This window comes from Candoia aspera, chromosome 1 (assembly GCF_035149785.1).
Source record: "Candoia aspera isolate rCanAsp1 chromosome 1, rCanAsp1.hap2, whole genome shotgun sequence".
NCBI lineage: Eukaryota > Metazoa > Chordata > Lepidosauria > Squamata > Boidae > Candoia > Candoia aspera.
In genome coordinates this window covers 131,530,784-131,553,595 of record NC_086153.1, presented here as the reverse complement: position 1 = coordinate 131,553,595, position 22,812 = coordinate 131,530,784, and the positions used below count along the sequence as shown (strand labels likewise).

At 38.5% G+C, this 22,812-nt stretch overlaps 1 protein-coding gene across 1 annotated transcript in view; it reads right to left on the bottom strand.

The window, feature by feature from the left end:
• The window catches only part of CSMD1 (CUB and Sushi multiple domains 1), a 1,072,463-nt gene that overhangs the window by 619,786 nt on the left and 429,865 nt on the right, over positions 1-22,812 (bottom strand). The window contains exon 5 of the mRNA XM_063298442.1: positions 9,067-9,261. Within this exon, the coding sequence (XP_063154512.1) occupies positions 9,067-9,261 (195 nt within the window). The remainder of the gene's footprint in view (positions 1-9,066; positions 9,262-22,812) is intronic.

Here is a 22,812-nt window from a genome sequence, read left to right as displayed (position 1 = left end):
GATACCCTGTGCTATAAAGCTGAAATTGGAAGAGAACAATATTCTCTTGGTGAAAGCTCAAAACTCAAAGGGCCACCCAATACTGTGAGATGGCAGATCCCATAGGTATGATGTGCATTTTCTTTATACGGCTGCAAAGAGCACAATCGAGGCAGTAATTAAACACATGACATTACTGTAATAGAATAAATCACAGGACAATAATGAAATACATTAAAATGGTTCAAGTTAACATTCAGGTGCTATATTTGCATGAAATGTAGAAACATTCTCCCTCCTATTTTACAGTACTTGTCTGTACAACATTTCTTACAAAATTTGAGAGAAAGGAGAGAAGGGGAGCAGAACTTTCCTGTTGAGACATAGTTAAGGTGCCACTTCCCCAGTTCTTATTTAGCAGCTATTCCATCAGGCTGTAGAACATTAAGACATGTGAAGAGTCCTGGGCAAATCAGATTAAATCCATGGTGGGTTTTGGACATATTTTCCCTTTATATATGCATTTTTTTTCCAAGCAGGGGTGGGGGCAGGTGATCTACAATGTTCATTAAATAGAAACATTTTTTGCACTCAACTTTTCCCAAAGTATGCTATTTTTGTATAGTTTCATCAAAGAATGAATGCCAGAATATTTTGAGATCAACACTATGGAGACTGGGAATTATATGTCCATCTGTGCTACAATAATTCTCTTTTGGTAGATCACATAGTTTTGCTTGAAAATAATTCCATTTCTTTAAAAAACGTATCTAGATAAATCACAGGACTACAACACTGGTTCAGCTGGGAGATGAGGTATTTAATTCCTCCTGCAGCTACTTGCAGTAAAACTGGTCATGACCAGAAGACGACTCCCAGCGACGGTAAGACCATTGACCTGCATACTGTATATCTGTCTTTATAAAACAGTCTAAACTACCTTTTCCTCCTTCCTCCTTTCAGCTTTGGCATTCTGGTTGCTAGTCCTGAGCATCTCATCTTGCTTGCATGTTCTCTGGACTTCTGATTGAACTAGACCATCAAACTCATACACCTTTTTAAATTCTGCTTCAGTTGCTGGAGCATAAACTTGGAGAGCCATCATATTAAAAGGCTGTCCATGAAGCACCTCCTTGTCTAGTCAATATCAGCCCAACCAGTTAGATCTACCAGGGGAAAGTTTACTGCTACAAACCCTTCACTTTGGGGAGGGTTGGGGTGCTGAGGTGAGGAGAGACCGCATTTGCGTCATGGAAGAGTCTCCCTGTGGAGATCAGGCTGCCTCCTTCTTTGCTGGCCCTTTGGAAGCTCTTGAAGACTACAACATTTTGGAGAGTATTCCCCTGATTTGATGTTGCCGTCTTTCTTTATTGTTTTTTTCTCCATATTGTTGTGCTGTTGTTGTGTTTTTATCTTTTGCACTGGGTTTGTTTTGAAATGTATATTTTCAATGTTAGCTGCAGAGATTTGTGCTAATTGTAGGGGCCTAGAGATATTTTAATAGATATGTAAGTAAAATTATTCAGTTATTCAGTCATTCACTGCCCTGTATCCAATCTTTGCTATAATCTTCCTGGCTATGAAAGCAATACCATTCCTTCTTTGCTTTTCATGTCCTGAGTAGTAAATAGTATGATTTTCTGACTGCAAGTGTCCAGTTTAAATTCAATGATGCCTAACATGCTGATGTATAGTCAACTTACTTTACTTTTCACTGTTTTGTGCTTTTCCATATTCATGCCTCTTACATTCCATGTTCCCATCATAATTTTGGATATTCTTTTCCTGCATGGCAACATCTGCAACTGGATATTCTGAACACTTTAATCTAGCTATGTCACAAATACTGTTAGTACTGAAAGATCCCGAGCTCTTCTGCAGTAACATGGTGACATCCAATCTGAGGGACCCATCATCCGCCACTGTAACATCAACCATTTTATATTTTCTATCCACAGGGTTTTCTTGGTGAAATGCAGGAGTAGTTTACCATTGAACTAATTTTCTGTACAATATGAAATGATGCCTTTGCTACTGTCACTAAAGGGTGGTTGTTGTGGGGAAAATAGGAGGAGGGAGAAGTATTAGGTATGTTTGCTGCCTTGAGTTATTTATAGAAATAATAAAGGCAAAATGAATGAATGAATGAATGAATGAATGAATAAATAAATAAATAAATAAATAAAGTGAGCATCCACTTCCTGCAGCTTCCTGCCCATTATAGGTTCCTGCTTGCTTTAGCTGGGGAGGGTGGGGTGACCTTCAGGCCTTGGGGGACCCTGCTGGAGATATACACTCTTGGCATTTACTCCTAACATTCTTCATTCATCCTTCCCAGAGCACCCCCTGCCACAATGAGGCAGCAGAGCAGTACTTGGGGGAGGAGGCAGGGGGCCAAGCCTCTGCACCATTACATATACCATAGATTTTCTTACAAGAACTTAAGTTTATTTTCTTATCCAAAGGGCATTTACAGATATAACACTGCATTTTTTGTGCAGTCTGGGTTTTAACAAATAAATACAACAAATGAGCAATTACACAAGCCATTTTATTTTATTAGGAACCAAACATTGTTCCATCCCATTTTACTGCCCACTGATGGACCATGTTTGACAAATGGCTTAAGATTCTTTTTACTTCATTATGCCACTGCATAACTGATAGAAATACAATTGTATTTTAAATATTACAGACTACAGAGACAATAATTAGATAGACCTGAAGTTTCTCCCCAGCCCTGTCATTCTCTTTCTGAAGGTTTTTTTTTTCTTACCACTCATAGCTAGCAATAGAAAAGATGCAATTAAAAACTTGAGTGTCATATTATAAAGCTCTGCCAAGTGACATATTGTCATTTCCAGTCACATTATGTAAGGCTTATCAATTAAAGAAAATTGCAGCTTTAGACAGCTCCAAATGAACTATAAGCATACATTATTTAGTAACCCTCATTAAAAGTATCTGCAAAATAGCGAATGGCCCTTTTATTAGAAGGCATCTTATTCTACAAATCTTTGGAAAAGTTTATAAATTAGACAATTCCTTTGCTCAGCAAAACCTAAAAGGAAAACAATCAGGGACACTTCAAAATATCCCTGTGGTTTATTGTTTGTATTTGATTAGCCACTTATTGAAATTATGTTCTGCACTGACATTTTAAAGCATCCCATTACAGTCATTAAATTATATTTGATAGTGCCAAACTGACAATTTATTCAAGTCACAACATTTGGAAACAAGACATTGATTTATGCATCCAGGTAACAGTGTAACTTCTAACTTCAGGAAACTTGCACAGAACAACAACAAAACTGAACAATTGTTTTTAAAATGGAGGGAAAAATATTCACAGGCATTTGTAGGGAGAGGAGTGGGAGGGGGGAATGATATAAGTGCACAAAGTCTTGATGCAAATAATGCAACTTGCATCAGATATTGTGACAGAAATACCAAATGGCACATTCTTTGGGCAATGACATCATGATACAAGTGTCATCATTTTAACGTCATTGTGGCTTAGTATAGATATTGCTGAAAGATTATGTACAATCTCCTTTCCAGCTGCTTAAGAAATGTTTACCATTCAGTAGCTATTTTGGACCATTTTTCACTAATGGTGGATTACTATGCCTTTGGGTTAGTGGTTTGTGCAAATCCAGGCTTTTCAAAGGCAACCTAAGCTACTATGGGTTTACTAAATAAACCATGTTTAAACAGACCCTAGCTTAGCATGATATGCAAATCATGCCTATGAATGCATGAAAATATATTGAGGGTGCTACTGGTAAGTGTCCTATTCTGTTCTTACAGTGGTGCTGCTATGTCAGGATATCCACTATAGAGCTGCAAATTAGGGAGAAAGAAGACAGCACAGTTCTCCTGCCTACCTTCATACAACTCTCAAAGATACAAATACAGCAGTGAAGAATCTAAGAAGTAAGCCATTAGCCAGTGGAGATCACTAGCACACCACCACCACCAATATAGAGTGGCATAAACTATCAAGCCATTGCCGGAAAAGGGAGGAACAACCAAATCCAGCTACACTGATTTGTCAGCCTGCCTATGAAACATGAAATTGAAATGGAAGTTCAGGAACACAAAAAAAGAATGGGTGGCTGATTTGTCACCAGCATGAGGGATGACACATTTATATTAGAACTTGCAAGTATAAAAGCAGCATTGGATGGACAAAATAAGCAAAAACCATTTTCATATTCTATTTCCCTATCAGAAAAGGCCTTATTTGCTAAATATTTTAAGTCTCTAGATCAGGGTTTCTCAACCAGGGTTTTGTGGCTCCCTAGGGTTCTGTGACAAGGGACGCGGTGGCGCTGCGGGTTAAACTGCTGAGCTGCCGATCGGAAGGTCGGCGGTTCGAAACCGCGCGGCGGGGTGAGCTCCCGTTGCTCGTCCCAGCTCCTGCACACCAAGCAGTTCGAAAACATGCAAATGTGAGTAGATTAATTGGTACCGCTTCGGCGGGAAGGTAACGGCGTTCCGTGAGTCATGCTGGCCACATGACCCGGAAGTGTCCTATGGACAACGCCGGCTCCAAGGCTTTGAAACGGAGATGAGCACCGCCCCCTAGAGTCGGACACGACTGGACTTTACGTCAAGGGAAACCTTTACCTTTACCTACTAGGGTTCTGTGAGAGGTCGCTAGGGCTTTCCTGGGAGATCACAATTTATTTTAAAAAATATTTCAAATTCAGGCAACTTCACATTAAAGAGGTAAGTTTCATTCTTTACATTTAGTTTAAGAACACTGTGAATACATATATGCAGGCCTACCCATGAAACAAATATAATCATTCTGGCCTATATTTGAGCCTGAATGTGCAGGGGTTCCCCAAGGCCAGAAAAATATTTCAAGGGTTCCTCCAGGGTCAAAAGGTTGAGAAAGGCTGGTCTAGATATTGAGCCAAGAGCTTCAGCTGAAGCACAAGAAAAATGCAAGTGAAGAATGGGATGAACCTGAAAGAAAGCTGGAGAAGTTTTCTCCCTGGCAGAGCTATAATGTACATAAAAAAAGAGGTGGAACTTTGATTCCATCATTGTGGACACCACCTTGACCTCTTTGACTCTACCCTGCAGAGGTGTCAAAGAAGAAGAAAGTGCAGAACAGGAGAGCAGTTGAGAAAAAGTAGCAACCAAGGTCAGATTTGACTGAACAGAAACACCTAATACCAAGGACAAGAAAAGCTCAGTTTGCACGTTCTACTAAGCATGATTGTTGAATAAACTACAACTGACTAGATTAAAAGAGCATTCTAAACCATAAAATATGGTTTGTAAACAATAGCTCAATAACTCAGCTTACATAGTTGTATTAAAACTGAAGCAAACAGACCAGTTTGTTATGTTTATGTGATATATGAATCCAGCCTTTGCTTGCACTTCCACACTGTATTAAGCAATCGTTAGTTTTAATCAGAGTTGGTCCAGGTTCTTTTCTTGCCTCTGGATGGCATTTTTGGGCCATAGGCCTAACCCAGAAGGGATGAGGCCAGTCACAATTTAGAAGCTTAGTTCAGGAGCTGCTAGTTTGTTGTCATCTTGGCTCCTCCCTAACCCTTTCTGTAGCATTAAGCAAAATAATGGAATAATTGGCTATTTTCAAATCTTCATAAAATAATCTTGACTCCTAATAGTCAGCAAAATCAGCAGAAAGTGCAATACACTTGCCCAGAGCACAGGAACCATACTAGACTTTCAGATGCTTTCAGATGAAATGAAACAAGTTTAAGACCAATTACTTTAGTTTCCCAATGAAATTGGTTGAACTTTAGCTTCAATTCTAAGCACACCATTTACTTAGTTTTGGTTAAACATGCTTAACTGTATTTTGCAAGTCTAGAATTTTGACTTGGCTGTTAATTTGATCCTTGCATTGTTATCTCGATATTTACATTATTTTCAATCTAACCTCTTTTTTTTTTCCAAGCAAACATATATGCTCACCATACACACTCAAAAAATGAGTATCTGAATTCATAATGGTTGGGGGGAAAAATGAAGGAATATTGTATATTGTATAATACGATCTGACTTGGCTTCCAACTTTTATGATTAACTTGCTCATAACTAGAGTCACAGAGTTTGCTAATTCTGTTCCTCACTATTAATAGTAATCTTATCACTCAAATTAACTCTAGAACTAAATTTATTTTTGTAAATTGTTTTTTGGAAAGAAAAGCATAATAATGATTAAGGACTTTAAGATCCCATTTAATTATGAATTCCTGTAGGAATTGTGTACTTGTGCTGTGTGGGCTGAGTTCATATGCTTTATAGCAGATGCCTAAAAAGTCCTCATACTGAACAGAAGCAGAATTGTTTTCTTTCATGTTTTTCAGAAGTTTTAAGCTTCTGCAGACTGAAAGTTTTGCAGTAACTTCTTAAGCATCCACAGACCACCAAGCAATACCATTGTCACTTCCCGATATATCATGACTAGTTGGAGAGGAGAGATATATATATTTAATATATTTACTCTGTGTGTGTGTGTGTGTGTGTATAAGAATTCCCCTCTCACCCCTATGGGTGGTATGTATCTTCCTCAACCTCGGGTCCTCTACCAGAGGCCTGGGAGTTTGAGGGTTCTGCACAGTGTCTTTGCTGTTCCTAGCACTGCACTCTTCTGGACAGAGAGCTCTGACGTTGTTCCTGGGATCTGTTGGAGCCACTCTCCCAGCTTGGGAGTCACAGCCCCAAGTGCCCCTACCACCACTGGGACCACTTTGGCCTTCACTTTCCACATCTTCTCTAGTTCCTCCTTCAGGCCCTAGTACTTCTCCAGTTTCTCATACTCCTTCCTCCTGATGTTGCTGTCACTTGGCACCACTACATCTATCACCACCGCTGTCTTCTGGTCCTTGTCTACTACCATGATGTTTGGTTGATTGGCCAGTACCTGCCTGCCTGTCTGTCTTATATATATATTAAAAAAGGAATCACAGCAAGGGAAGAAAAAGGAAGGTTTATGGTTACCAGGCAGAAGTTTTAATTACTCCCCTGCTGACCAACTGGAGAGAGCAAAGAGGCAACAGTGAGGACATTTGCTCTGCATTTTAGGAACATACCCTTCAGGATTGGGGTATACATATGTGCAAAGCCAGCAGCCTTGTGGAGAAAATCTAAGTATTTATTTGGAATAACATTGGGATGAAATAAATATTGGGATGGCCACTTCTTTTGTTCTTGTAAGACACTAACAAACTTCATAAAGTCTCTCTTGGAAAACTTAAATATAGCACTCTTTTGCACTTTTTTTAATCCGTTCAATTGTGTCTGATTCTCAAAGGCTGTCTGGACAAGTCCCTGCAGGTTTCTTGGCAAGATTTTCAGAAGTGGTTTGCCATTGCCTTCTTTCTAGGTCTGAGAGAGAGGGACTGGCCCAAGGTCACCCAGCTGGCTTCGAGCCTCAGGCGGGACTAGAACTCATGGTCTCTTCATTTCTATTTCTACCTCTGAGGATTTTATGTTGCTTTGTTTATTCTTCTAAATGCCATCCAGTGCATGCAAACAAAGCATCCTGTTTAGGCCTTCTGTTCAACATTTGAAGGGCTGAACTGACTAGGAGCTTAGGGCTGTGCAGACCGGCCCTGCTTTCCATATTCTTGTAGCCCATTTCTTCCTTGATGCAGTTACCGAGCCTGTTTGATTAGGGTCATGCTGGACAAAAGCTTGTACATATGCATGTTACTCTTCAGATCTTGCTGAATATGAGAAAATGAGGCAGGTTCCGCTCAGCATGAAGTTGTATCATTGGTATAGCATGGCTGGACCCCTTCTTCAACCCAAACTGACCCTCACACATTTACTAGAACATGGAAAGAGCACTACAGCCTGCACTGTGTATGTATGTACGTATGTATGTGTGTATATGCATGTCTATACACACACACACACACACTCATTTACCATTTTCTGTTAAAATAGCTCTGCTATGTGTCAGAGAATGGTGTGGGTTTTCTGCTTTGATCTCTTAGAGTCCACCTAGGATCACCTTTCATCCAAAGCAATAGGCTGTGGCAAACTCATCCGGTGGGGGTGGGGGTGGGTTATCATTGACCTCAAAATAGGAGGCGCAACTGGTCATCAAAACCCCACCCCATTTATGTATTTGTGCAACATATGTTAAAAAGGGCTCACCATTTTGATATCATGGACACCCTCCCTGCTTCCCATCTCTATGGATGATCCTGGCTGTGGCAGCTTCTTGGGCCTCACTAAAAGAAACTTCCTGGATAGACTTGTACTTGCAATAGGTAATACTACTGACATAACCTGTACTTCCTGTTTTACTATTGGGAACTTCATTTTGGGGAGAAGACAAAAGCGGAGAAAAGCAAACAAGGATAAGGGAGAAGTTGGGGAAAATGACAGAAGTAAGGAATTGTATTGTCCTTCTGTTACTTATTCAGTCATGACTTCATATTACTAATTGTGTCATTCTTTCTGAAATGTTCACGTTCCTTAAGGTTACTGAAAAACTTAACATTCAGACAAAACATCCAGCTACTTGAAGATAGCTTGGGGTGCAAATGAAAGCCACTACAGAACAAGACTTCAGAGGAATACATGCCAGCTTATTATCAGGGCCATGAACACTGTTTTTCCAATGAAAGGATCAATCATTTGTCTCAAAACTGGCAATATAATACATAATGTCCAACCTTTATCTGTTTTATTCCTTTTCCTGTTGTCTGTTCCTCCACTCAATTTTTACGATATTTTCATCTACTCTCCTTATGCTGAACACACAGAACTGTTCAGAATTAAAACTGATTTTCATATAAATGAGTTGGTTTACACTGGAAAGTGGGTGTTTTCATTAAAAGAGCAACATCTGTTCTAAGAGGACAACATTTTGTGTTTTATTCAGCAGAGATAATCCCAGGCACCTGGTTCTAGCTGTGCTCATTTACTGTATGGTGGGAACACCATATGGGTATGTATTCATCCTGGCTCAGTGTACGCTAGCTCAGTGATGATGGAGGAATGTTGGCATAGTCGTTACTTATTATGTCCTTTGTCCAAATTTCCACTACAAGGTTTGTGCTATTTTTAAAGTCTTACCTCTGCAAAATGGAACTGGGAAATCCCATGATGCTCCATTTCCAGGACTCATGAAACATGTCAGCATAGCATGGCCTTCCAGGATATAGCCTGCAATGCAACTGTATCGAACTTTATCTCCAATATTGAATCTTGTGCCATGAAGAATGCCTTTAGGTATTTCCCCAGGGTTGCCACAGGTATGGCTGGGTAGCACTGTTAGGAAAAAAAGAAAGAGAGAGAGAAAGAGAAGGAGTTATCACAGCAGAATGCTCCCAATAATGCTCCCATTACTCTCTTTTTTCTTTGCTTCTCTACTTTCATTCAGGACAGATACATTTCAATTAAAATGTCAGAAATTCTTATACCAGATCTAAAACTGTAATATATAGTTTTCCTGAATTTCACATTTGAGAAAGTATTTCAGTTGTTTTAGCTATTTAAGTTACTAATTTTGTACTGTGGCATGTGTAAGATCGATGCATTTCTATAAAAATCAATTGGAGTTTGGCCATTTACTTCAATCTGATATGGCTAGGGTACACTGCTATGTATTTTACTATGTAACATTTAATATAGTAGTTTACAATCAGAAATGCAGGAAAAGATTTATTGGCATATGGTGTTCCTTAACAGGCCAGCCTAAAACAAAAGTCACCAAGGGCATCAACCATACAAGGTTCACCCATATAAGCCACAGTGAAATGACAGGAAGTTGTTAGAGATGGTAGATGTTCAATTTGGGACTATTTACATGGAAGCCTCAGAAGACTGTAGTACTTGGCTAACATTGTCCAGACCCACAAACTAAGCAGGATTAGAGTGTGCATGTACATGGAAGGGAAATCACCAACCAATTCTACAATTGTCAGCTAGACTACAAAATTTTGTAGGCTCAACTACAAAATAAGGAGGCTTAATTTTGTTCTTTACATGGATATCAGGCTTTCTGTTATGGTCTGGAACAATCATGCCTACAGGTAATTATGGCTGTTCTATACTGCAACTTAAATAGACCTTAAGGTAAAGGTAAAGGTTTCCCTCGACGTAAAGTCCAGTCGTGTCTGACTCTAGGGGGCGGTGCTCATCTCCGTTTCTAAGCCTTAGAGCCGGCATTGTCCGTAGACACTTCCGGGTCATGTGGCCGGCATGACGACACGGAACGCCGTCACCTTCCCGCCGAAGCGGTACCTATTGATCTACTCACATTGGCATGTTTTCGAACTGCTAGGTTGGCAGGAGCTGGGACTAGCAACGGGAGCTCACCCCGCCGCATGGTTTCGAACCGCCGACCTTCTGATCGGCAGCTCAGTGGTTTAACCCACAGCGCCACCGCGTCCCTTACTTTCTTATATATCATGAGTTTCTGTTGGAGAATGATATTTTTGTTAAGGCAAATCTCATAATGATGAGGTCCTTCATTAATAAACTTTTGATTCCTCCTCATGGAGTCATTTAAGCATCAGTCCAACATGGAAATAATATTTTCTTTATGAAGATTAGAAAAAATGAAAAGATGAGATGTTACACCCTTACATAATTGAAGTTCAATTTTTGCATTATTATATATAAGAGCAAAGGCTGGATGCACATTTAAAGTTTTGCATAATCCCAGTAGTCCCTAACTGTCACAAAAATAATGACAATTGTTTGCATCATTATCTATGTAATAATGATTTGACCTTTAAATTACAAATATATCAGTCAATTTTGATTTAACAACATTTTGATATCTCTTTCAAATGCCACTTTCAGATTTGCTATTAAAACCCCAAGTGAAATTCACATCAACTTCAGAGGTTGCACAAAGTAAAAGACACCTAGCAACACTCTATGACCAGACTATAAAATTGTTTGGGAGGAAAGAACAAAACACATTTGCTTAAAATACACAATATAGTATGCACTCTGCATTCAAAAAAGAAAAAGAAAAAGAAAACACCGAGGCAAAAACGGCATAATGCTGTATCATAATGCAGTTTCATCACAAGCTTGCTTCTGCAAGTACTGTTCGTGCAAGTCTGCTCCCAATGCTTTTTGCACTGAGCATAATATCTGCAAAGTGCATTAATTACAGAAGCCAGGCCTTCTATCAAGTATATTGTGAAACAATGTTTTCATAGCCATTACATAGATTTTACAGAACTACCAAAGATGTAAAAAATATTGGCTTTGGGCAAAACACGTTATAAATGCATCTTAAGCTGTCTCTTCGATCCATATTGAACAGTATTTCGCCAACTTGGCAAATCTAAGATGTGTGGACTTCAACTCCCAGCATGCTGCCTGGGCAATCCTGGGAGCTAAACTCCACACAGCTTAAAGTTACCAGGTTTGAAAAACACTGATATAGAGGGTATCACTCCAGCATTCATGACTATAATATTTGCCTGAAGTTAACTGTTGCCAATGGCTACTCTTATTAATAATAGGAACTCTCCTTAAAGGCAGCCTCAGTATCATATGCCTATAGGACATCCCCAGTAAGCTGGAAGCCTTTCCCACTCTTGTTCCCTACTCATTGCCTTTTCACCTTCTTGCTTCCCCTGTTGTGTTTCCATCACTTCCTGAGCATGTTTGGTCAAGAGTCACCTCCTTCTCAATTCCCCTTCTTTTCTTGCTTCCACCAGAAAGATGCTTCACTCTAGGAATGAAGCTGTAGCCCAAACCTCCCCCTACAAGGCACAGAGAAACTGTATTTCACTGGTATCTCTCCTGGTTTTCCCCCTCATATCTGAAAACACAAGTAAAAACATGATCTGCTAGGTACCAGCACACATGGGAAAGCTTCAGAAGCTGTTTTGACAGAGCAAGCAAGATGGAAGTATTAACCAATGGATAGAAGGCAGCGTGAAAGGATCTACATGTGAATGAGTACAAGTATGAATGTATAGATGAGTTGGCATATAATATGTCACAGAAAATGAAGCATGAATACATGGCATAGGGTCTGGTTACTTGTGGGACTACCTATCTGCCATAATCTCTGCCTGGCTGATTCAGTCCTGCAGGGTTGGTGCGCTCCACATTCCTTTGATTAAACAATGTCATCTATCAGGACTCCAGAAGTGCGCTTTCACTGAAGCAGCCCCTGCCCTCTGTAACGATATTCCCCCCAAGATGTGGTGCCCCCCACTCTGCTGTTGTTTAGAGCTCTTCACCCAGGCCTTTGGCAAGGGAGAGTGAGATCCCTCACTTCATCTTACTTGCCATCTTTTATCTTTATCTTTTATTGATTTCATTGTAATTTCTCTATTTGCTGTGAACTGCCCAGAGTTGTTGAGAGTTGGATGGCATACAAGTTTAGATGATGATGATGATGAGCCATCACCTTCGAACACTCACTGTCTCACTTTAAATCATCTCTTGCACATTTTTTTTCTTTTTTGAGATTCTTTAGACAGAGAAAAGGAGAGAAAGAAAATGTTGGGTATTCTGTTATGATCCCTGACTGATTGTTCCCATATGAACACAGCTGTTGACAGAGAAAAAAAAAATCCCTACTTAACGAAGTTTAAGGCTAGACAGCATGAGAAATCTTAAGTTTAATTTCAAAAAATGGAATTGTTCACATGATGCAATTACCTGTCAAGATCAAACATGATTAGTTTAAGCGTTTTTCAGAGAACGCTGAAACAATACTTAAGTTGTTATGCAGGACCAGCTGTGCAATCTCAGATTTGAAATAGAAATGCATTATGATGGGCATACCATACACCAGAACAGCACAGGGAAATATTTAATTACCAAAGTCACACCTGATTCATGGCATACGTGCATTTCAATAGATCTAACAGAACTGAATTTCAGTAGAATTTTAGATATGAACAATATAGGCTGAGATTTCTTAAATGAAAAAAGACTTTTGAAGTACTTTGAAGATTTATTGCAAGCATATCCCTCACCTGTCCTTATTTAAATATATAATTTCTTTAGAAGAATTTATGAAATCTCAAAGCATTTTACTGCAGTGATTTTCTGCTATAAAATAACTTGTTTAATGATGCTTTCTCTTTATTATCTTGATTAATGCAGCATTTATCTTTAAAATCCTGAATTATAAAGATAATGCTGAATTAATCAAGATGTTATCATAAAAATGGTTAAGACAGCATTTCAAGTCAAAATCATAAAGGAATCCAATATAAAAATATTTAAAAATGTATGAATAGTTCAAGCAAAGACACATTTTGTCCAGAACTTTGTTTTTTACAGTGGCTAACCAGGTTCCCCTGGGTTGTCCTGTAACTGGTGTTTGGAGGCACGCTGACCCCCAACCCAATGGTAACCTTGAGACTTCAAGATAATAGTCTTTTGTGGACGTAACAATGGATGTATTCAATCTCCTTTTAAAACCATCCAGGTTAGTGGGCATCACTAAATGATTCCACGAGTTAAGTATGAGCTCTTTCATTTGTTTGTTCCAAATCTCCATCCAATCACCTTTACTTCTAAAGAAATTAGATAATACTGAACAATATTTGTTCCTTTATGTGCTTCATTAAAGCTATCATATCTGGGCTGCAAAAATCTGGCACTGGATGGCAGTAAAGAGCTGTCCAGCCTGTAATTTCTTGGATCTCTCTTGTCTCTTTTTAAAAACTGGTATCACACTGGCTACCATCCAGTCCTCTGGCACTGAGCCCAACCTGAGAGACAAGTTACATATTTTTTTCTAGAGGTCAATATAATCTCACATTTGAGATCTTTAAGAACTCTCCAGTGGATGGCATCAGGTCGGTGAAGATGTCCTAGAATATTTTCTCTGATTTGCTTTACAGCTCTTGTTCCAATTCCCTCCCTGAGAAAGCCTCTACAGGCTCAGGTATCTTTGTTACATGTGAGGCAGGAACTACAGAGGCAGAGTATTCATTCAGTTTCTCTGCAGTCTCTATAATCTCCTCAAGTACCCCTTTCGTTTCTTTGTTTTTTAATGGTGGTGTGGTCATTATTCCAACTGGTTCCACAACATACCAGATCATATATGAGAATTGTCTCTACACTTCCTGTCTGCAGAAGATGGTTCTGAGACCAGTTGTTCTAAAACACAGTAGTATCTAGAATTCAGGATACCCATATTCCTTCAATCCCCTTATTTTAAGTGCCAGAATTACACACACAGTGGTGGCACTAGTTTTTTTAGCAGAATACCACAATGAAACTAACATAAACCCTACAAAGGTAGTGGAATATGAAGACTATTCTTAGTTTAAGTGTATTTTTATGTATGCAAATAACTAATGTGTCTGAAGGCAGCATTTCAGAGCCAGATCCCAGATTGACTTTGTAATATTATTATTATTATTATTATTATTATTATTATTATTATTATTATTATTATTATTATTATTATTTTAAATTCTTGACTCTTCTGGTGCATCATCTGAAGCTACATGGTTTCCATCCAGTATAAAGCAGTTTAAATCAAGAAAGTTTAAAATATGCTAGTTTTGTTTCCTATTTTGTGCCCACTGACTGTTTTTACAATATCTCCATGGAAATACAGATACCAGAAACAACAAAAACAGAAACAGCCCTTTGGGCATGGCAAAAACAAAAGGAAACCCAAAGAAGATGTGAAGGGAGAAAGTGTGATGGACGTTAATGGGAAGGCAGAACTCATTTTGTGCATCTGTTTTCTCTCGGAAGGGAAATGGAGCTAAGGGAGATTGTAACTATTGTAAACTAATCCAGGTCTCCAGGGTCAGAAGATTACATCCCAGGATAGTGAAAGAAATAGTGGAGGTGATCACAGAACTGCTCCCAATAATAACGAGAAATCCTGGCAAAGTCCTAGAAGACTGGAGGAGAAGAAATGTTGTCCCCATCTCCCAAAGGGAGGAGGACCATGTGAGAAATACAGACAGGTCAGCTTGACATCTGTAATGAGCACGGCCTTCAAACAGATTGTCAGACAGCATGTCTAGGAGCATTTGGATAAGCAGGCTACAATCAAAAGGATCCAGGACAGGTTTGTCACAAACAAATTATGCCAAACTATCCTTATTCCCTTCTTACTTTATTTTATTTATTTATTCTTCAAATTTCTATCACTGCCCATCTCTCCCAAAAAGGGGACTCTTATCCCCTTCTTAACCCTTAGCCAGAGTTATTGGCTAAATAGATAAAGAAATGCCACGGACAATGTACCTTTGCCTTCACCAAAGTCTTCCATTGAAAAATAGGATGATATTGCTGTTAGAGGAATATAGGCTGAATGAGTGTACTTCAGGAATCCTCACTGGAGGGAAGTACTGTCTAGAATGACACAAGACTCTGCCCTGGGTCCATGTTGTTCACCATGTTTATCAATCATTTGGATCAGGGGACTGTGGGCATGTTTAGCAAGTCTGTAGATCACACAAAGCTGGGAAGGATGGATAATACTTTAGAAGAGAGAAAGGACTCAGAAAGATCTAGACAGGCTTCAACAGTGGGCTGAAGTTAATGTGAATGGAATATGGAATAGGATAGGAGTCAGACCGCCATATATAGCAAGCGGTGCTTAAGCCTTCTCCAGACTTAGTTAAACATACAAATCTTCTATACCCACAGGGGGTGCCTTAAACAAGGGACCTGAGTGAACAACTAAATTGCCCCAGTATACACACAGTGATTCTAATTCCGAACAGGTTACTATGTACTTACTCTTGAGTAAAAGGCACATTATATTATATAGGGCAGCTGCACATTATATATTGATTAGATTGTGTGATTGATTAGATTGTGTGATCTATTGATTAGATTGTGTGAATAGTTCAATGGAAACTAATTTCAAGACAACCAAGCAAACATGGCCTAAGCCATTTCGGTGCCCGAGGCATAGAATTCTAAAGCAGAGATTGAGGAATCCAGTGGCAGAGAAAGACTAAAATATAATTAAAGGAATAATGGTACTTTACTGAGGCTGTTTGGTTGTTGCAGTGCTGCTATAAAATTCAAGTAGGTACCTATGCAGGTAACAGTTGCTAGCTAAAATGTGCATCTGGCATTTAAAGATCTTAACTGATCAAGTTTATTGAGAAACAACAGCAGAATGGCTGGTCTTACATCTGGGATATTTTGTTCACAAACAATGGAACAGAGAATGAAAATAATTTGACTTTTATTGCATTAATAGCCCAAGAAGATTTTGCAATTATTTAACCATTCTGACACTCACAACCATCATCAAGATATATTTTGTTTACAGAATTTCAGATCTTTTGTTCCCAATCACAAAATAGAGCCTCTATTTTTCTTTGCCATTTTATCAATCCTGCTGTGAGAACAAATACTGGAAAATCTTAAAAGAGGAACACTACCTTGACTTTAATTGTTTTAAGGACTATGGTTCATGAGTTCTATTCTTTTCCAGCTTCTTTCATCTATATAATTACCCTTTCAGTCCCACCCCATGCAATTTCCCCATCTATATTCTGTAGCTTCATTGCTTTGTGAGGATTTTAGCCCACCTACATCTTTTTGTGTGATAGCTCGCAAATGAGGGTGTTGGGAAGCTTTCCTTCGATATAATGAAGCTGCTGTGCAGGTGTTGGCTTTTCATCTGAGCCGCCTCTTGGGCCCTCTCTGCCTTTCTCTTTATTGCTGTACAGTTCTCCAGAGATCTAAGTTGGTCGTAAGAGTTGGGGCAAGAACACATGAAAAGTATCTGCCTGTTCACTGCAAAGCAATTTCAATTTGCTTATGCAAATCAAGGAAGTAGGGCATAAAGCACTGGAAGAGTAGGTATTTTAGGAAGACAATTTGGATTTCATGATGACCTACAGCATAAGCAACTGAGAACATCTTCTCCCCGAGCACAAGAATTATAGATACAAGGGTTTCACTTGGACCCCTTTGGACATTCAGCAAGCTAATCCCACCCTTCAGTGGAGCCATATGTTGCCTCCCATCTCTTGATGAGAATTCAAGAGCAGGAGCTCCCCACTTACCCATTCCATGTTGAAGTTCTGTGCAATGAACAGAGCTAATTCATGTGGCTTAATAGCCCTGTTGATAATCTTTTAACAGACAGAGAGGTATGTAATACTTGGTCCTCCCTCTGGCATTTAGAAGAAAAAGAGAATTTTTGTTTAATAATGTTTTCTTTAGGGAAGGGCCACAGGCTGGTTTTGTTTCACTCAAAATATGGAGCTTTGCTGACCTGTAATGCTTATCTGTGTCCTTTGTGTTTTTCTCTGATCCAGATGTTGGGCCATTCAGAACTGCTTCCTCTTGTTTCTACCTTGTTATTTAATATATGACTCCTACTTTTTCAGGGGTAAAGGAAGTTAAAGCACTTTCTCTCCATCTTCCTATTCTCCTCTTCTTTGATAATTGTTGCTGCACAGAAAACATGACACACATTGCAACAGAATTACAGGCATTGGCTCATAAAAAGGAAAAAGATAGAACCCCCTTTGCTATAAATAGAAGGAAGTATAGAGGAATCCAGCACAGATGCCACCATTATCATGCGGGGCAAATGAAAGAGAGCCAACTCATGGACTGCCAATCAATCTAGAACCAATCTAGAACCAATGGAGCAGAAAAGAATTCACCCCAAATGTTCCTTGCTTTCTTAGTAATTGTCAGTTCTAATCCAAATGTGCGGGTTTTGCCATGTACCTTCTCTATTTGGCCATAAAGGTAACCAATCCTTAGACTAGCCTATCTCAACGCACTTTTGTGCAGTGTGAACAATGGCTGGAGGTAGGCAGGAAATTTTCTCACTGTGGTCCAAGGAAGAATGCCAGCTGGACCCAGCCAGATCCAGGGGAAGGGACTTCAGGTGAAAGAGGGGCCATAAATTAAGCATGAAGGACACAGTGGGATAAAAGCTGAGTCCTGTGATGAAATTCAAACTGAGAAGCTGGCAGCCAAATAGACAAACAACTGAAGGCAGAAGGAACTGGGCAAAGTACTACATTTACAGTACTTATCCAAAGATTCCCCCCCCCCCATAATTGCATGTGAATTAAGGGGATGATCATATTCTTATCATCTTATCACTGATAAGAATTGAAGCTGTTGAAAACAAAGGAAGGGGTTGGATGTGCAAATGACTGAAAACATCATTGCTGAAAAGCAGGAATGCCTGAAGATAAGCCAGGGTTTGGGGCAAATTACTTCTCCAGATATTTTTTTTTCTTTTTTTTACTGCTTACTCAAGACTGCTTTCTCTTTTCTTTTGTTCCTTGCTTGGTTTACCTCTTCCCTTCCCCTCATTTCCATTCAGTTTCCTTCTCTCCCTTTTCTCTATCTTCCCTTCCCTTCCCTTCCCTGTCTCATTTTCTATTTTCTTCTTTGCCATTTCTCCTGGACATAGGAGAAAATGTAATTGTGTTGGTACGTATTTGCATGCTTCTCTGCATGCAGGAAAATGGTTCATATATTATGAGTGATATAATTTTAATAAATAGAGTACTTTTATAGGATATGCACACACAAACATACACACACACCCCTTCAGTTGCATGCTGACGTTAAGTTACTCCCGATCAAATTATATGTTTCAGTGAATTGGTAAGTGAAGAAAAGCTGAGCCAACTTTGCATGGCACAGTTTAACACAGCATCTTTCTGCAAATCTGAATTCATACTTAGTATTTATGTGCAGTTGTTCATAAAATACTTTTAACAACAACAACAGAGCTAGATACTGTATAAACATAGACTCTCCTCCCCACTTATCTACCCCAATTACAAATGTTCAGCTATATGGCACTTTGCAATCATGAAGATTTCTGACTGCAAGCCATTCCAACTCAATTTAAAGCCCTTTTGACCATTGCAGAAATTGCAGAAATTGGGGCCTGTTTACATGTAGCTCCTATTCTTCTAATTCAGGGTTCTTCAAAGTGGTCAATATTGACCTGCAATAATAATAATAATAATAATAATAATAATAATAATAATTCATAGTACAATTAGTTAAAGTCATATTTATTAAATTATTTTCTTATAATACATGTTTGGGGGTTGATGAACCATCTGAAGCTTCATGACGGGGTCAATGAGCTGAAGAGTTTGGGGACCCCTGCTCTGGTGAATGCATAAACAGGTCCTTCATGGTATTCCCTATGTGATTGTGCTCACTATAATAGTTGTCCTTTGTCATGATGCTAAAATAGGAAATTGGGAGATGGGCAAGCTGGAATCTATACCAATGGGACCCCAGTTTTCTGGTGCAAGCGGCTCAATCAAGTAATTGGGGTAACAGATTTGTTATGAGGAAGGAAGGAAGGAAGGAAGGAAGGAAGGAAGGAAGGAAGGAAGGAAGGAAGGAAGGAAGGAAGGAAGGAAGGTCAAACAACTGTTTAGACATCATCTGATCCATGAGGTGCATCTTAGTCCCTTGACAGATCAGAACTTCCATCTGGAAGTGTCCATAGACTAAACAGGTAGTAATTGTTTCTAATACAAGCACCATACTAACTTAAAATTAATTTATCAGCTCTGCCAAGAAAGAAATTATTGCATAGAGCAATTCATGACATGAAAGTCCATCAACCTCTACTTCATTTTCAAGAAAAAAGAGATTACGTCCTTTCTTTACTTGTTTTACATTATGGATACAAACAATGTTACCAGCGCTTTACTGCTCATGTTTTGTATTTCTAAATAATTTTAATTTGGAACAGAATCAATTTTGTTATTTTAGACTCCAGAATGTTTTTATCAAACTAAATAAAACCTGATTCTTGGAACATTAAATCAATTACAGATTGAAAAAAAACTATAAATACAGTTTATTTCTTTTCAACACAAAATGTTTTGTGAAGTACAGCAGAATCTATGGTATCAGCTTATCTCTGCGCTCCTATCACATTACAACATGTAGTGAAAACTGCTAGGTCATGGGGTTATTTCAACCAAACATGACACTTGATTTCACAACTGTTTTGACAAGTATTGATTTTAACGTTTACCTTCACCTTCAATATATCACTTAGAGTTGTAGAGACAGGCTGCAAGTGGCTTGAAAATTCTTCTTTGAATAATTAAAGCTTATACTACAATATGTCACAACACCTTTTGTTCATCCTGACATGCCTTTAAAACTCAATATTTCTAAATTTAACTTTCATTTCTGTGAGTGAATTCTTTATTTTGGTTGGAAATGAATCCTGAATACTAACATCCCTGATTTATTTTCTTAGAACTCATCATAAAGATATCTTCAGTATCTGGTGAATGTAGGTAAAAGACCAAGGACACATGCATGTTGTAGATAACTCCTGTTCTTTGTTCTTTGGTTATTGGGTCTTTTGGTTTGCTTACGATATTTTGAAAGGATTGTGTTTGTTGTGTACTACTGTGATGGCAGTGGTTGTAGTAGTCTGTTGGTTGTTTCAGAGATGTTTTTTATGTATGGGAGCATTATTTCACAACTTGGGAAGGTTTGCAGTAACCAAGCATGCCAACAACATAACAATTTTACTAAGAGTGCTCAGAAAATTATACTTGCTAGGGCAGCCTAATGCTTTCTAAATGACATATTCATCATTTTGTTTTGAGATTTCTATCACAACTTCACCAGAATTTTAAGTTGATTCCATAAAGAAACTTAACATCAGCTATGCCAAACTTTTGAAAGGCTATGAAACTTTCAGTGCATTAAAGAAATCAAAGTAAGGCACTCTGCACTCACTTTCTAGAACAAAATATACTATAAATAAATTATCTCAGGAGATGGATATGTATTATGATAGAGCATAAAAGTCTGGGGATTCTTATTAGATGTCCAGTTTTCAAAGAGAATTTCAGTATCAGGAAATGCTTGCACAATAGAGTTATTTAGAATCACCAGTCAAAGTTATCTCTGACAGTACCTAAACTAGTGTTCCTTTAAAACATCTAGGAAACAATTTGATTTGTATTACATTTCTGTATCTTCATTGCTTTATATTTTCTAGACATAAATATCTAGATTGGTTTTATAGGCTGAAAAATGGCTAGAGGAATCCACCAAACCATTATTGTTTCAACTGTTTATGAAAAATTGATGCTAATGTCTCATAAGCACTGGCAGGAATGCAACTGTGCTTTTTTATATTAATTTGCATAATGTTACTCATATTGCTTTACAATATTATTCTTATTAGTATTACCCTTGGCTGTCACTCCAACCTAATTTAATTATTCTTCGTTTTACATGCTGACACATTCTTTTTAAAGATAAAGTGAATCAGAATTACTGAGGGAAACACACACATTTTTTTCTAGAATATGGCACAATGTCATTCAGTGTAGAATATGCTCCTATTCATTTTGCCCTAAAGCCTTTTTATAATATTGAACTAGCCATAAATAGATCAGATTAAAAAACTGGAAGTTTTATGTCATGTGGCATAAAGTAAATGAATAAATTTGAAAATTCACTCAGAATGCACACTCTAGGAATGGTGTTTTCCAAACTGTACTTTACCAGCATATTATTAAACTCCTCAGGCATCAGTGCTTGAAGAAGGAATTATGAGAACTAAGGATTATTTCAACAAATAAATCACCTAATCAACTGCTTCTTTATTTTAAATCTTAGGAGGTTGGGCCACTCCTTTTGCAACAAAAACATGTGAAAGAAATGAGATGTTTTGACATTTATGGAAAACAGCAGTAATAGTCTTCAGGAAGGTACCTATTATCATACCTCAGAACATAGGCTTCTTGTAGAAGCCATGATGACATTACATATGTCTTGACACAAACTATGCAAGTTGTATCACTTGCATTGTGACATCACAATTTCAATGACATATATTATTCACACTTTGTATGTTCCCCATGGAGACCCATGTCTCGGAAAGTAATAATATTGTTCAAATATTTTACATGCTGATCTGGTTCATAAATGGTGATAAGTCATGGTTTATTTATCCATTATTCAGTGAATAATATATAAGTGGCTGGACACTGGCATTGTGTTAAGCCACAAGCCACAGGTTACAAACTGCAATGTGAAATACAGAAAAAAATGTTATTTATGTTCAGAAACAGGAAAGGGAAAGGCATCTCTATATAAATGGAAGATGCTTGACCTTACTCTTTTTCAGTTTTTTAACATATACCTTAAATGCCAACATTCAGAACATGGATTTATCTAAGCTGAAGGGAAACTTGGAGGCTTAAGACTGATGATAGAATATAGGAATGCATCACTGATTCTGGTGTTCCCTCATGTGAGCTTATTTTCCCAAATAGCATAGATAAGATCCCTGCACTTTCTGAACCTGCCTGTCACCGGCCAAAGGTAGGGAACCCAAAACTTTCTCCCAATCAGCATGGTCAGCTTTGAAGGATGTTGGAAACTGTAGTTCAGTAATCTCTGGAAGACCACAGCTTCTCTACTCTGGTATAACTATTTAGTGTCATGAGTAAGGGGGCTCCCATCCAGACTGTAAAGCGCATGCGTAGCACTGAGGAATTAGGTAGCCATTCCAAGAGACACAGATCAGGCCCGCCTTAAACTTTGGTGTTTATATGTCTGGGTTTTTCCCACGCTTCTTCAGTTTGTTAGGATTTTCCTGTTATGTAGCAGCAATAAAACACTAGAGACCTGTTCCTTGTCTCAGCGTGGTTCCTGGCTGTTAGGACATTTAGCTTTCCCTGGCTTGGAGATACAAAAGCTATTTGTGCACTAGGAGAGAGTGCTGGGAAAATGATGGCTCTATTTTGAAAATGAAATTGATCCTCTCACCAGGATGATATCAAAAGGTACTCTCAGACAAAGGGCAGAAACATGTACATTGAGTCCTAACGATGGATCACTACACCATTGGTAATA